This window comes from Camelina sativa, chromosome 11 (assembly GCF_000633955.1).
Source record: "Camelina sativa cultivar DH55 chromosome 11, Cs, whole genome shotgun sequence".
NCBI classification, from domain to species: Eukaryota; Viridiplantae; Streptophyta; class Magnoliopsida; order Brassicales; family Brassicaceae; genus Camelina; species Camelina sativa.
The window spans coordinates 7,822,241-7,835,759 of record NC_025695.1 but is presented as its reverse complement, the minus strand read 5'-3'; the positions used below and the strand labels follow the sequence as shown (position 1 = coordinate 7,835,759).

Sequence of the window (13,519 nt, the reverse complement as noted above, 5' to 3'; positions counted from 1 at the left end):
GATATGATTACCATCTCGACCAGTTGAAGAAGGATACTTGTCTAGCCTTTCATCTTGTGCAGCCATACCAAGACCACCAGAGTTTCGGCGACCAGGTTGAGGTTTAGGATGGTCATGTGTACCCTTGTATATGATATCGGTGATCTGCCCATCATGAGATCTTTCAAATAACTTTTTCACTTCACAATTAGGATGTGTACATTTATAATAGCTCCGGGGAAATTCACTCCCTTTGACATGCTTTTGACCATATTTTCTCCAATTATAACCATCATCAGCCAAGATCGATGGAGTGCTTCCTCTAGAGTCATTTTGGGAAGTCTGGATTGATTCATCTTGATCAGATCCAGCAGGAATATCTGAGCTCGTTGATGTCATCTGACGAGGAGGAGTTGGCCGGCTTAGCTCACTTGAGGAACCTGCAGCATCACTGATCGAAGAAGGTGAGTGTGAGGATCCATGGCCCTGGCCTTGAAATTGTACAGGTGGCTCACTTCTATGCTTGCCAAGCTCTGCATAAACCTTGAAATCAATAGAGATGTTTAGACAAAGTCATTACCCAACAATATACAAGAAAATTAAGAACTGTGAGCTTTTCGATACAAGGCTCCTTATGAAACGAATGAAAGACTGGCATGCTATTATATGTATGCAAAGGAGAAAGGTTTTACATGTTGTCCACTCTCTGAACAGTACAATACAGGCTAATCATAAAAAACAGATTGTTTTGGACAATACCATATTGGATGCAGGCGGTCTGAACTCAAATTCACTGGACTTCTGCTCAGTAAAGGTGTTCTGATGGAACGCCCTGCCTGTATAAGAACTTGAGCTAGCAGAAATGTGCACTGGTCGAGGCTTGAACAAAGAACCAGTAGTGGGGGAAGGTTCTGGCTGAAAGTTAAAGAAAATTGGCGTATTATCAATGGCATGTATAGAACATAATACATATCGAATTTTGTAAAACCTGAACCAGATCTATCAAATGACCAGTATTCTAAAACAAACAAAAAAACAATTTCTAGTTCAATCAAGGGACAAGAAGATGTAACTAAGAAGGTGCAACGTATAACCTATTATTCGTCAGTTTGGTATACGAACATAAGCTAAGCTAAACCCACAAAAAGATTACTCTATAGCTCTAAAAGGTGAACATTAGAGTAAAGTACTTTTTCTCACCAACAAAATCATTTAATAGCTCATATAAGCAAATGGAATTCATACACAGCTAACAAACCCCAATTTACAAAGAAAGGAAAAAAGGAAAGAGCAAACTAACATAAGCAAGATCGACAGTATGAAGAAGAAACGACAAAGAGCAAGAGAAGGATATATATAAACAATCCAGCGGAACCAATAGAACATGATAAAGAAAATGGTTTATTCCAGAGAACAATCTGAACGGACACAAATGCAGAATATATAGTAACAGGAAGAATCAGAATCTGAGCCAAAGTCTCTAACGTAAGCAAACTTATCATAGTGTTTTTTAATCACTTGTTAGGGATATAAGAAACAAAAATGGAAACTCTAAGTCCAATGTATTTTCCTTGTGAGCAAGCAAAAAGCATCTAAACACACACACCAAACTTATAGAACCTAATTTAAGTAATTCCCCACTACGAAACACTACACTAGAAAGAATCGTTTGCTCCACTTTTAAACTTCAACATGAACAGTGATCCGAATCAGAGTTGAAGCAACTAGAAACCGAAACAAGTGGGACAAAAATATCAAATCGTTATTCGACTGAATCCAATTCCAAACTCAGTTTTGCAACTTGGCACAATCCAATTTTCACGAAATAAAATCATTTTAGGTCATAGAAACGAAATCAGAAAACCTAATTTCACAAATCGACACCACAAAATGAGATGAAAACTCTGATATCTTACCCACAACAGAAGAAGAAGAGAGCAGAGTAGGTGAGATGTTGCCTGTACCTTGATATTGGAGATGAAAACAGGAGATTCCAAGAACGAAGTGGGACTCAACCCAGGAGGAATCGTGATGTCAGTCGACCTGGAGATCGGAAGCTTCGCCGGTGACATGAGCTTATACCTCGCACCTCCACCTCCGCTTCCTCCTCCGCCGGCTGAATCGTGTCTTGCCGCGAGATCTCCCGTCGCCGAGCGATCGACTTGATGAAGCTCCTTCCGGTCATTAAGCTGAGGGTTCATTTCCACGGATTTCCACAAAAGATAGAAGAATGAGGCAAGCAAATGGAAGGGAAGGAAGAGGAGAAGAAGCTCTCTCAGCTATGGCGTATTGATGAGAGCTTTTTGCGCTCTGCGTGTGTGAAGATTATTACTATTATTCAGTGAAAGAAAGAAATAAGAAAGAAATTGACTTCACACCACTCACTCTCTCCTCCTCAATTCTTTGTTTTAATTTTTTTTTTTTTTTTTTTTTTTTTTGCCCTTTATTTTTGTTTAATATTTCTTTTGTTTTTTTTCTTTATTTGGTTTGATCAATTTGTAAAAAGCAGCAACCAACAAACGTTAAAGTTGACAAAAACAAATACAAGAAGCAACAAACCTTACTTACAAAAGCTTTTTAATTCAATTGACTTTATTCATAATTAAAATAAAAATTGGCCGTTTAACTAAATTTGTAACAAATTCTCATGGACGTTTGTCAAAATTTGAAAAAAAAAAGAAAAAGAAAAAAAAATGATCTGCAACACACAAGTTTCTCTTATGAATGAGAGGCCAAAACATCAATCGATTTAGTCATAGAACCTCTGCAATTGAACAAAAACAAAACCTAATTTGATCCGTGATAATGAAATTGATAAAATAACCTAATTGGGGCCGTACTATGTTTTTTTCGTTGGGTTTAAATGGGCCTAGGTCCCTTGAGTCAAATTATATGGACCATAAATTATACTATTAATTTGCCTTCGACATGTGGGAATTAAATCAAAAAATATATTTATTTATTTATTAAAAAAATTGAAGCTATTGGTCCCTTTATATTTGTGGGGTTAGTGGTTGTGTTCTACTTGCGTGGATAACAGTTAGGATTTATAATGGTGACATTCTGGATCCAAGTTGGTCCACCTCAAACCTTCTTATAGAATTTTTCAAATTTCTATATATAATTTTATTCATGTGTTTCTTTGGTTGTAAAATTTTAAGAATGGGTAAAAAGATAGAAACAACTAGAAAACAGAATTATGTATCTCTCTCTTCGTACTATATTTCAATGTCGTTTCTGAATAAAACTATAAAACTCTTTTGTCCAGTCATTTATTATTATTCCAAACGTTTTTAAATAATGATTTTAATGATTCTACTAGTTCGAATGTGGATAACTTGATACAATGATTTATTTTTTTATTTTTTTAACATATAGAATAACTTGTAAGGATAAAAAAAATACATCATGATTAGTTAAGATTTTAGAGTTACTAAATTACTCGTAATCTTTACATTCTTAACCTAAAAAAATTAAGAAAATCTCGACATTTATTTATTGTTTGGTAGATAAATAAATAAAACTATTTACAATAATCTATAAACGGAAAAGGTTTGCATGGAAATTTTCAAAGTTTAGAAAGGTGTTGTCCCCTTCACATAACCACACCATCATCATAATTTTGATCAAACATTTGACCAAGAAAAGGTGGTTTCGGTTTCTATATTTTTAGTTTGGTGGTGTACTTTGGATTTTTTTTATTAATTATTTATTATTACTAGTATTTATTTTCCAGCACTTGGATTTTGAATTATTTAAGTTCACGAGGAATGGTGATCTTGTACTACTCAAGTGCTAAAAGGACCTTTCTTAGGAGTGGATTCTCTTCAATGCAAGTGCTTAAAATCTCCATTAGCAGTTTCTGTTTGATCACCTTAATCATTTTATATAGAAAGGTGTTTCTACGTTTTATATGTTTGAGATTAATTAACAATTTGACATATGGTTAACTAACTGCTTATACAAAAGTATTACGAGATCATCAAATGCCACAAATTAATAATAATTTTTGGCCGTCTACATATTATTAATTAATGAATATAATTATGTAGCCCTTGGATACTCATAAACATCATTATGCCCAACTAGAACATTTGGGGTAAGACCTTTTCCACCACACAGGACAAGCTCAGCTGTCTATAGATCCTATCTTCTCCGTCTAAACATTATTATAGAAAACTATATTTGTTTTAGGCATCATATAAAAATATGGCCACACAAAAGAGGATGAAAATGGTTGCTCTGCTTGGTATGCTTAAAAATGGTTGTTTATTATGGTTCATTTGGATTCCCTGTATTTGTATTTTGAACTTTAATTAATGAAAGTCCTTTAACTATTTAAAAAAAACCCCTACTTAACAGAATAATTTTGCCCTTATATGAAAAGATAAAATGTCAATGGAACAGAATATTAAAATGAGTAAACTTGATGCAAAAATAATATACTATTATTTTCATGTAGGGGCATATGATTCTATCTTTGTGATATAAAAAAAGATAGTATCGAGTACCCAAATATTAAAAATATATGTCAACGTAGACATCAAATGTGAAAAAAAACTCGTAGACATCAAAATATTCTGATAATGGGTTTCCTTACATTATTCTTATATATCATAATACTATAATAGGTAGAATGTGTCATGCTGTTAATGAAAAAAAAACGTATAATAGATGTTGTGGGTTCGTATACTAGAAGTCTATTCACCAACGAACAAAATAGTATTGGGAAATCGGTGTGGTGCTTTTTTTTTTTGATAAAAACCGGTGTTGTGTTTTCTCGGTAATTCTCTAACGCTCAAGTTAGTTTGATGTCATTTGGTCTCTTGACCATACATATACATCCACCAGTGCTTCTTATACTTAATAACAACATAACCACACTACTTATTGCCTAGTGTTAAGACTTAAGAAAGCAGAACATAATTTCCCTAGTTTTATATGTCAAGTTGTTTCGTGCTTTTGTAAAATGCTTTCAACATCTCATAAATCGATTCAAATGACCAAAAATAAGATTAAAATGTGACACTAAGTAAAAAATTTATGTTAAACTAAACATAACTACAAGTAATTTATTACACGCATACGCGTTAAATAATTTCAAAATATGAGAAACCTTAACAATATGTCTATTCAAAAAAAGATATATGTTTATTGTTTCTTCCATCGATCGTTGTTAATTATATATTTAATTTTATTAATTCAACTTTTTAAGATAGTGACTGAATAAATATCTATACTAAATTTTAAAAATTTGTGATACTTTTGTCATCTATAAGTTTCACAAACACATATTATTAGTTTTAAAGTCATATTATGACACGTTTATGACACCAATAGAAATCCCTAAACTACAAATTATGTTTTGAACAATCTTTCAATTTTAAAGTGAATTAGATAAATCATAAATCTAAATATATGCCTAAAGTTGAAACATAGTTTGTTTCCAAAGCAAGGAATAATGTGCTATGGATTTGGTAAACATGCTTATGCTAATTCTTATCTACTTATCATGACCTTAAAATAAAAAACAAAATGTATGTTTATGGTTTGATATGAATGTAAAAAATCTTTATTTTGTATATTATTATAGTATAACATAATTTCTACATAATGTAAAGTCCATTTTTGTATAATATTTCTAAGAGTATTAAATAAATAATATACATAAGATCATAGGAAATAAAGCTATATAAGACAATTTTCATAAAATTAAACATTCAGCTACTAACTAAAATTTTGTAGAAGAATTCACAAGTAGACAATAAAGTTAGTCACTTTTTTAAAATATACATGGCTTCAAATAAATGGGGAATTTATATTGCTGAATGGTGATGTTAGCATTTTGAAAAATTGTTATGCTGGCTACACAAAATAGTTTTCTGTGAATTTAAATCGCCAATACAATATGTTTTTTTTTTTTTTTGGGGAGAGAGACTCCATAAATGAATAAAAATCTAAAAGGAAATGTAAAAATTTCACAAAATAATTTATGAAGTATTATTATTGCGTAGAAAGTAAATAAAAGAGATTAATATCTTTTGTGGGAAAATATAAATTTTAAAAATGGAAAAAGAGCTATCATCTTCCCATCAAACTGTGTTACGGGCCTCCTCCTCTCTTAACAACCCTAAAAATAAGATTCTTTTACACCAAAAGAGAGAGATGCAAATCTCAAATTCTTCCCCCTATTATTACATGTGACTGTTGGTTCTTCTCTCTCTCTTTTTTTTACCATCTTTGGCCTCAAGAGAAAAAAAGAATCCTTCTTAATGGATTTGGTAAATAAATTAAGAAACCATTACACACAATAAAAAAGGAAAGATTTTTAATAACTTTGAGAGATATAGAAAGAGAAAGAGAGGCCATCATATTGATAAGAAGAAGAGAACGAGAGAAAGAGAGAGAGAGAGAGAGACAGAGAGAGTGGATGTCTTATAGAATGAACAAAACATCCTCTGTTTCTCTTGTCCTTGTCCCTTTTTCCAGATCTTAAAAAGGTTTTTCCCACATTTTTATTTATCATCATCATCATCATTATCATCTGGTTCTTCTTCTCCAAAAAAATGGTGAATTTCACATCTCCACAAGTTTTTGATGGTTTCTGTTCAAATCTGGCGTTTTTTTTTTTTTTTAATATTACTGTCTCTGCTCATTTTTGCCGTTTCTCTTACCGTTGATTTGTTTCTTATGTTTCATTTAACTTTTGTCTGAAGATTTATATATATATCTCTTTCTGGGTTTTATTCAAAATCCTTTTTTTTTTGATTGGATGTTTTTGATGATCCGTTGTCAGATTTGAAGAGATACTCAGTTACTATTTGATCGGGCACTAGAATTTGGATTCTGTTTCAGACAACAAGTTTGTCTCTTTTCCGTTCACAACTTCGATAAGATGAATCTGGAGGTAAAAACTTGAACATATTCATCATAAATCTCTAAACTTGAAGCTCTTCTTTTGAATCTTAAAACACGATCGTCCCAGTAAAAACAGATTCGTCTCAGTATCGAATTGGCAATCGTCATTTATTTAGCAAATCTGATCCGTGTTTGTGAGATCGGATTCATGGATCGCGTTTTGTGTTTTTGCAGGAGCAAAAGATGGAATCGGGATCGGATCTGGGAAAGCTCTTCATTGGCGGGATTTCATGGGATACAGATGAAGAACGGCTGCGAGAGTATTTTGGCAAGTATGGAGATTTGGTTGAAGCTGTGATCATGAGAGATCGTACCACTGGACGTGCTCGTGGCTTTGGCTTTATCGTCTTTGCAGATCCTTCTGTTGCAGAGAGAGTGATCATGGAGAAACACATCATTGATGGCCGCACGGTTAGTAATCCTTTGGATCCGTAGCTTTCAAGTTCATCAAATTGTTGTTTTTTTTTTACATTGATGAGCAATGGATTGTTCTAAAGTCTCGATCTTTATGTAATGATTTTAAATCTTATGGTTCTCTACTCGTGAATTATCCTAGTCTTGAGCAATGTATTGTTCTAAAGTCTCGATCTTTCTGTGGTCATGCTCTCTTAGAGATCTGTTTGGTGTCCTCTATCGATGAGTCCTATACAGCAAAGTTTAGATCTTTTTAAAAACTTCTTTTGTCATTAACTTCTGGATTTGCTGTTGCTGTTATAACTTGTGTAAGAATTTGTTGTTGCTTTGTTGAAGTGGCAATGTCAGTGTTAGATCAATGAGAAAAGAATGAATAATACTTCTGTCTTTTGTTGCAGGTCGAGGCAAAGAAAGCTGTCCCACGGGATGATCAGCAAGTGCTAAAACGACACGCCAGTCCAATGCACCTTATCTCACCCAGCCATGGTGGTAATGGTGGCGGAGCACGGACAAAGAAGATCTTTGTTGGAGGTTTACCGTCCAGCATTACTGAGGCTGAGTTCAAGAACTACTTTGATCAGTTTGGTACAATTGCTGATGTTGTGGTGATGTATGATCATAATACGCAGAGGCCAAGAGGCTTTGGCTTCATCACTTTTGATTCTGAAGAGTCTGTTGATATGGTTCTCCACAAGACCTTCCATGAGTTAAACGGAAAGATGGTCGAGGTTAAAAGAGCAGTGCCAAAGGAGCTCTCCTCGACTCCTCCTAACCGAAGCCCGCTTCTTGGGTATGGTAACAACTATGGAGTGGTCTCTAACAGGTCATCTGCTAATAGCTACTTCAATAGTTTCCCTCCTGGTTATAACAACAATAATCTAGGCTCTGCTGGCCGGTTTAGTCCTATTGGTAGCGGTAGAAATGCTTTCTCTAGCTTTGGTCTCGGTTTGAATCAAGAACTGAATTTGAATTCAAGCTTTGATGGAAACAATCTTGGGTACAGCCGGATCCAAGGTAACCAGTACTTCAACGGTGCTTCACCAAACCGTTACAACTCTCCAATTGGGTACAATAGAGGTGACTCTGCTTACAACCCGAGCAACAGAGACTTGTGGGGAAACAGAAGCGATTCTTCAGGTCCAGGTTGGAATTTGGGAGTATCCGGTGGTGGTAACAACAGAGGAAACTGGGGACTTTCTTCTGTGGCGAGCGATACCAATGGCTATGGAAGAAGCTATGGGATGGGTTCTGGACTTTCTGGGCTGTCATTTTCTGGTAACACGAATGGTTTTGATGGCTCTATAGGGGAATTGTATAGAGGCAACTCGGTTTATAGCGACTCAACATGGCAGCAGCAGTCAATGCCTCATAATCAGTCTTCTTCTAATGAGTTTGACGGCTTGTCTCGCTCTTATGGCTTTGGTATTGACAATGTAGGCTCAGACCCATCTGCTAATGCCTCAGAAGGTTACCCTGGAAACTACAATGTCGGAAATAGACAAACAAATAGAGGTAGCTACCCTCATCGATATCAAACAACCCATCTTTTATTTGCATATCATTTAGTTTCCAGTTGACAAAAGGTGATAAAGATTGATTAACGTTTTCAGGTATTGAAGCATAGACAAAAATGGACGAAAAGAAGTGAGATTTGTAGAGATCAAGAACAGCCAAATTACCGTTGCAGAGTTTGAAGAGTTGTTTATTCGATATCAAGTAGAGAAAGAAACCAACTATCTTCATCACAGTGAGTTTCTTTGTTTTGTTTTTTTTTTCGTCCTTAGCTTCTTCACAAACATAAAAAAAAAAAAAAGTTTTTACGTCTAAAAATTCTTACATAAGATAAGATCAGATTGGTAGCTTCAAAGATACAACAAACAACATGGGTGGTGATAAAAAAAAGATTTGGTTTTTCAGTGTTTTCGTCTTCCATAGCAATGACCAAAGAGATCGTTGATTCTCGATCAGTATTTGTTTAGGGATCTCTTCTTCTTCTTCTTCTTCCAAGATTCATGATGTTGTGTGCTCTGTTTGTAACTCTAATTGTTAATTTTTTTTTTCTTACAGTTTTTTTTTTAAAAACTTTGGATTCGAATTGTTCATGGGAACTTTTGGATTATTATTATTATTTTTTTTCTATTAGCGTGAGAGAGAAAACATTTGTGCAAAAGGCTCCAAAATGATTATTTTGTGGCATTTGATATTTTACTTTGGTTTCCTTTTTCTCGTCTGATCATAAGCTTCACTACTATACTTGTTAAGCATATACTGTATGTGATTTGATTAATGACTTTGTATGGTAGAAAAGAAAGCCATTGGATTTGAGAATTACTTGAAACAAAATGGGACGAAAAGGAACAAGAGTGACAAATCACACAACATAATAAACCAACCTTAAACTATGCATGGACACTTTGATTCAGAACAACAACATTATACAATTACATCATTACTCATTAGGATTAAAAAATCATACTCATTACTGCCCTTATTATTCTTATAAGTTGCTACGAACTAGTAAAAAAAAAAATCAGATGAAAGATTAAACTTTAAAGTTTCCATAAAAATAGTTGGGTTTCATACTATAAAAAGTAGGTTTAAAGGTCTGAGAATCCTTAAGTTATAATAAACTTTATAAGATTTTTGATTTGTTTATTCCTATCCAATGGCAATGTGGGATTTTGCCATACCTAATTTCTCTCCCACTAAGTACGTAAAATTTTTTCAGCCTAATCAACATCTTCAATAATAATAATTTGTTCTTTCCTTTGTATTTCTCCTTTTTAAAATGTTTAAAAAAAAAAAAAAGTAAATTCAAAAATCCCAACGTTCGAATCGGGAAATTCAGACATTTCAAAAAGCCGCTCTCAGTCTTCTTCTCTCTTACAAAACACTCAGATCTCTCTCTCTCTCTCTCGCTCTCTCACTCTCACTACCTCTTATCTCTGAAAACAATGAAGTCTCCAGCGATATTAAGCGAGAACAGGTTCTTAGGCAGCATTACAAGTTCTTCCATCCGTAATTTGCTTCCAAAATCAATCTCAGCGAAGCAGAAACCACCAATCCAAAACCCAGAAACTAAGATTCCCAGATCCAACGACGAGAACTCTATTCCCGTAGATCCAAACCAACAGGCTCATGATAAATTTACCATCCTCCAAGGATGGTAAATCCCTAGCAAATGTCGGAGAGCTTGTTGAAGTACACTTCCACATCTTTAATACTTTCTAAGTTCGTTCCTTTTTGCTTTGTAGTTGCTTTAAGCATGTTTGATCTGTGGTGGTAGTGTTAGATTAGGTTTCTATTAATTACTGAGAGACCCGTTTTTTTGGGGAAATTTTAAACAGGGCAATAAAATGGGACAAATCAATTTTGCTGAAGACAAGCAAAGTCTTGTGAATTCACCGTTGAAGGTTGAAGCCACAAGTGTGATTTCTAGAAGAACCAATTCAGTGCCTAGTGAAATTACAGAGGAAGACGACGACCCATTGGGTGACCAGATTCGAGAATTAAAGGTCTTTGCTTTTGTTACTGTCACATATAGCTAGCTGCAAGTATCATCTTTTTTTTTTTACATATCTGATGTGAATTTGTTTTATTATATACTGACATTGAGGTATCAATATGTTGTGATTTTGTTTGCAGGACGAGCTCATAAGGACAAAGTCTGATGGGTACAAACCTGATGGAAGTAAGAGTGGTCACTTTGCAAGGGACAGTTTGAGTCAACTGAGAGTCAGTATCAACAAATCTTTACTCATGTCTTGTCCAAGAAAAGATGAGTCTGAGAGGCAAGAAGAGGTGAATGTGCTGGAATTGAATAAACATATTGACAAGTTTCATGGTTCTTTTGATTCTGTTCACTCCTCATTTGGAAGTGCTTCATGCTACGAAGCAGAGTCGATGAGTGAAGAGAATGATGATGATGTCTGCTCACAAGACTTGGAGATGCCCAAGCATGGAAACCTTAAAGATGCTGACTTTGCAGATGATTGTGATCCAAGCCAGCTCGACAATGTTGGATTCGATGTAGCGGGTAGTGGCATTTCAATCAGATCACAGCTTCCTACATATATTCTAGAAGAGCCCATGTTCTCAGAATCTCCTAAGTTTAAGAATGTCCAGAAGAGCGTGGCTGCATCGACAAACTTTTCAGCAAGTCCTAGGAATGTGTCTGAGAGTTCCAACATTGGAAACATGAAAGCCAATCAAGTTAGCCCTTCTATGTCAAAGAAGCTTTCAGGTCCTACAGATTCTCTAGCTGCTAGTCTTCAGAGAGGACTACAAATTATAGACTATCATTAAGGGAGCTCACTATCAAAAAGCTCTTCTGTTTCCTTCTCTTTTGGCCATATGGCACTGAAACCCTGCGCAGAAGCTGAAAATCTTAATGCTTCAGTCCAATCATTTAGAAAAGATAAAGCTCCTGTGTGTCTTTCATGTAACAAGAAAGTTGAACAAGAAGCTGAAGTAAGTTTACAAAACCTGAGATATCTGCCCACATTCATTATACCTTTTAGTTTTAGTAATTCTACTTGGCAACTTATCTTATATTCTCTCCTATATTAGGTAACAGAAGCTGGTTCGAACGAAAAACATCTCAAGAACATGTGTACGGAGCAAGCAGCTAAAATTGAGGAGCTAACTCGCCTGGTAAGAACCTTGTAAACCTGATAAAATATTTATTTAGTGTCAAAAAAGCTTGAACCAGATTTTTTAGAAACTATTTTTGATCATTCTTAACTTACACCAATATGCAACACAGCTGTGGAGGAGCCTGTGAAGCTACCAGTTGATTTTCATTGATACATATTTTGACAAGAATGGCAATCTAAATTGAATAAACTGTGTTCTGGCCTTGTTTTGCAGCTTAGGAAATCTGGAGATGGAGAAGATGGAATAGAGGTCATCAAGGAAACATATGAGACAAAACAAGTTAGTGGAGAGTTTGGAAAAGCAAACTTTGATGTAAGCGAGAAGGAAGCTCTTCTCAAGGAGATTGCAGTCCTAAAGAGCAAGCTGCAGCCGACTAAGTCTACAGACAATGTGAGATCCTCTTTGCTACTACGATCCATTCAAATGCGCAAAAGCATTGATGTTACCAAGATTGGTGAGAACAGTGATATTCTAGAGAAAGAAAGGGAGATGTGGACAGAAATGGAGAGTGAGTGGATATCCTTAACAGATGATCTCAGAATGGATATCGATAACCATCGTAGTCGAGCTGAGAATCTAGAGATTGAGCTCAAGCAAGAGAAGTTAGCCACTGAAGAGTTGAATGACGCACTCGCTAGAGCTATGCTTGGCCACAGTAGGTTCATAGAGCAGTACACGGAGCTGCAGGAGAAGTACAATGAACTTGGGGAGAAGCACAGTGTGATGATGGCTGGAATAACAGATGTAAAAAAGGCAGCATCCAGGGCCGCTATGAACGGTCGCCATGGAAAGCGTTTCGCCAAAGCCTTTTCAGCAGAGCTTTCTGCCATCAGAGCTGAGAAAGAGAAAGAAAGAGAGCTCTTGAAGAAGGAGAACAAGAGCCTAAGAACTCAGGTTCAAGATACAGTTGAAGCTGTCCAAGCTGCTGGTGAACTACTTGTCAGACTTAGAGAATCGGAACAGCCTTACAAGTCTCTGAGGTTAAGTAAACCAAACTTGTGTTTCTAGTTTGTATATAAACTTTGTTTTAATAAAATAAAATGGCTCAAACTCAAACCATCATTGCAGGAACGATATAGCGTGGTGGAAGAAGAGAAAGAGAGGCTGAAGAAGCAAATGGAGCAGCTAAAGAGCAGACACAAGACAGAAATAGGGACAATGAAGCAATACTTAGCAGAGAGCAAATTACCAGGATCAGCACTATTGCAGCCATGGTACAAGGATGAGGAGGAGAAAGAAATAGAAGAAGTATCAGAAGAACATCAAACAAAGGCTGTAAGTTTCGATGACTACGATGATGATCAGGCTTGGAGAGCAGAGTTCGGAGCTACATATCAAGACCACCATTACTGATTGTTTCAGACCAAAAGACCCTTCTCGGGTCATTCCTTTTACTATATGTTGTTGTCTTGTCGTCGTTCTTTTGTATCAGCCATTATCAAAACCGCTTAAAAAAAGATTTGTAACGGTTTTGGTCTTTTGGAAACATTCATGTATTGATTGATTCATCTTTTCCTGAGAATTCAGTAATAATATACACTCCGTTATTGGG

At 35.3% G+C, this 13,519-nt stretch overlaps 2 protein-coding genes and 1 pseudogene across 5 annotated transcripts in view; 2 read left to right on the top strand and 1 right to left on the bottom strand.

Moving 5' to 3' along the window:
* Nucleotides 1–2,340, bottom strand: part of LOC104722274 (probable WRKY transcription factor 20) — a 4,439-nt gene extending 2,099 nt beyond the window's left edge. The window contains exons 1-3 of one of the 4 annotated variants that reach the window (XM_010440417.2): nt 1,944–2,340; nt 739–894; nt 12–522 (exon numbers count right to left, since the gene is read on the bottom strand). In XM_010440417.2, the coding sequence (XP_010438719.1) occupies nt 12–522; nt 739–894; nt 1,944–2,180 (904 nt within the window). In that variant the 5' untranslated portion in view covers nt 2,181–2,340. Of the gene's footprint in view, nt 1–11; nt 523–738; nt 895–1,179; nt 1,270–1,943 lie in introns of those variants that run through there. The other 3 variants (XM_010440416.2, XM_010440419.2, XM_010440418.2) reach the window with 3 other exon arrangements.
* LOC104722273 (heterogeneous nuclear ribonucleoprotein 1-like) lies at nt 6,333–9,450 on the top strand. Its single transcript, XM_010440414.2, has 5 exons — nt 6,333–6,548; nt 6,776–6,886; nt 7,072–7,308; nt 7,710–8,823; nt 8,922–9,450. Exons 2-5 carry the CDS (start codon nt 6,875–6,877, stop codon nt 8,933–8,935), a joined length of 1,377 nt encoding a protein of 458 aa, XP_010438716.1. The 5' UTR covers nt 6,333–6,548; nt 6,776–6,874; the 3' UTR covers nt 8,936–9,450.
* LOC104722272 lies at nt 10,205–13,509 on the top strand (annotated as a pseudogene).

Excerpts from the sequence above, each read along its gene's own strand:
- LOC104722273 (XM_010440414.2), top strand. Across the intron at positions 7,309-7,709 it reads ACATCATTGATGGCCGCACG|GTCGAGGCAAAGAAAGCTGT; the intron begins GTTAGTAATCCT and ends CTTTTGTTGCAG.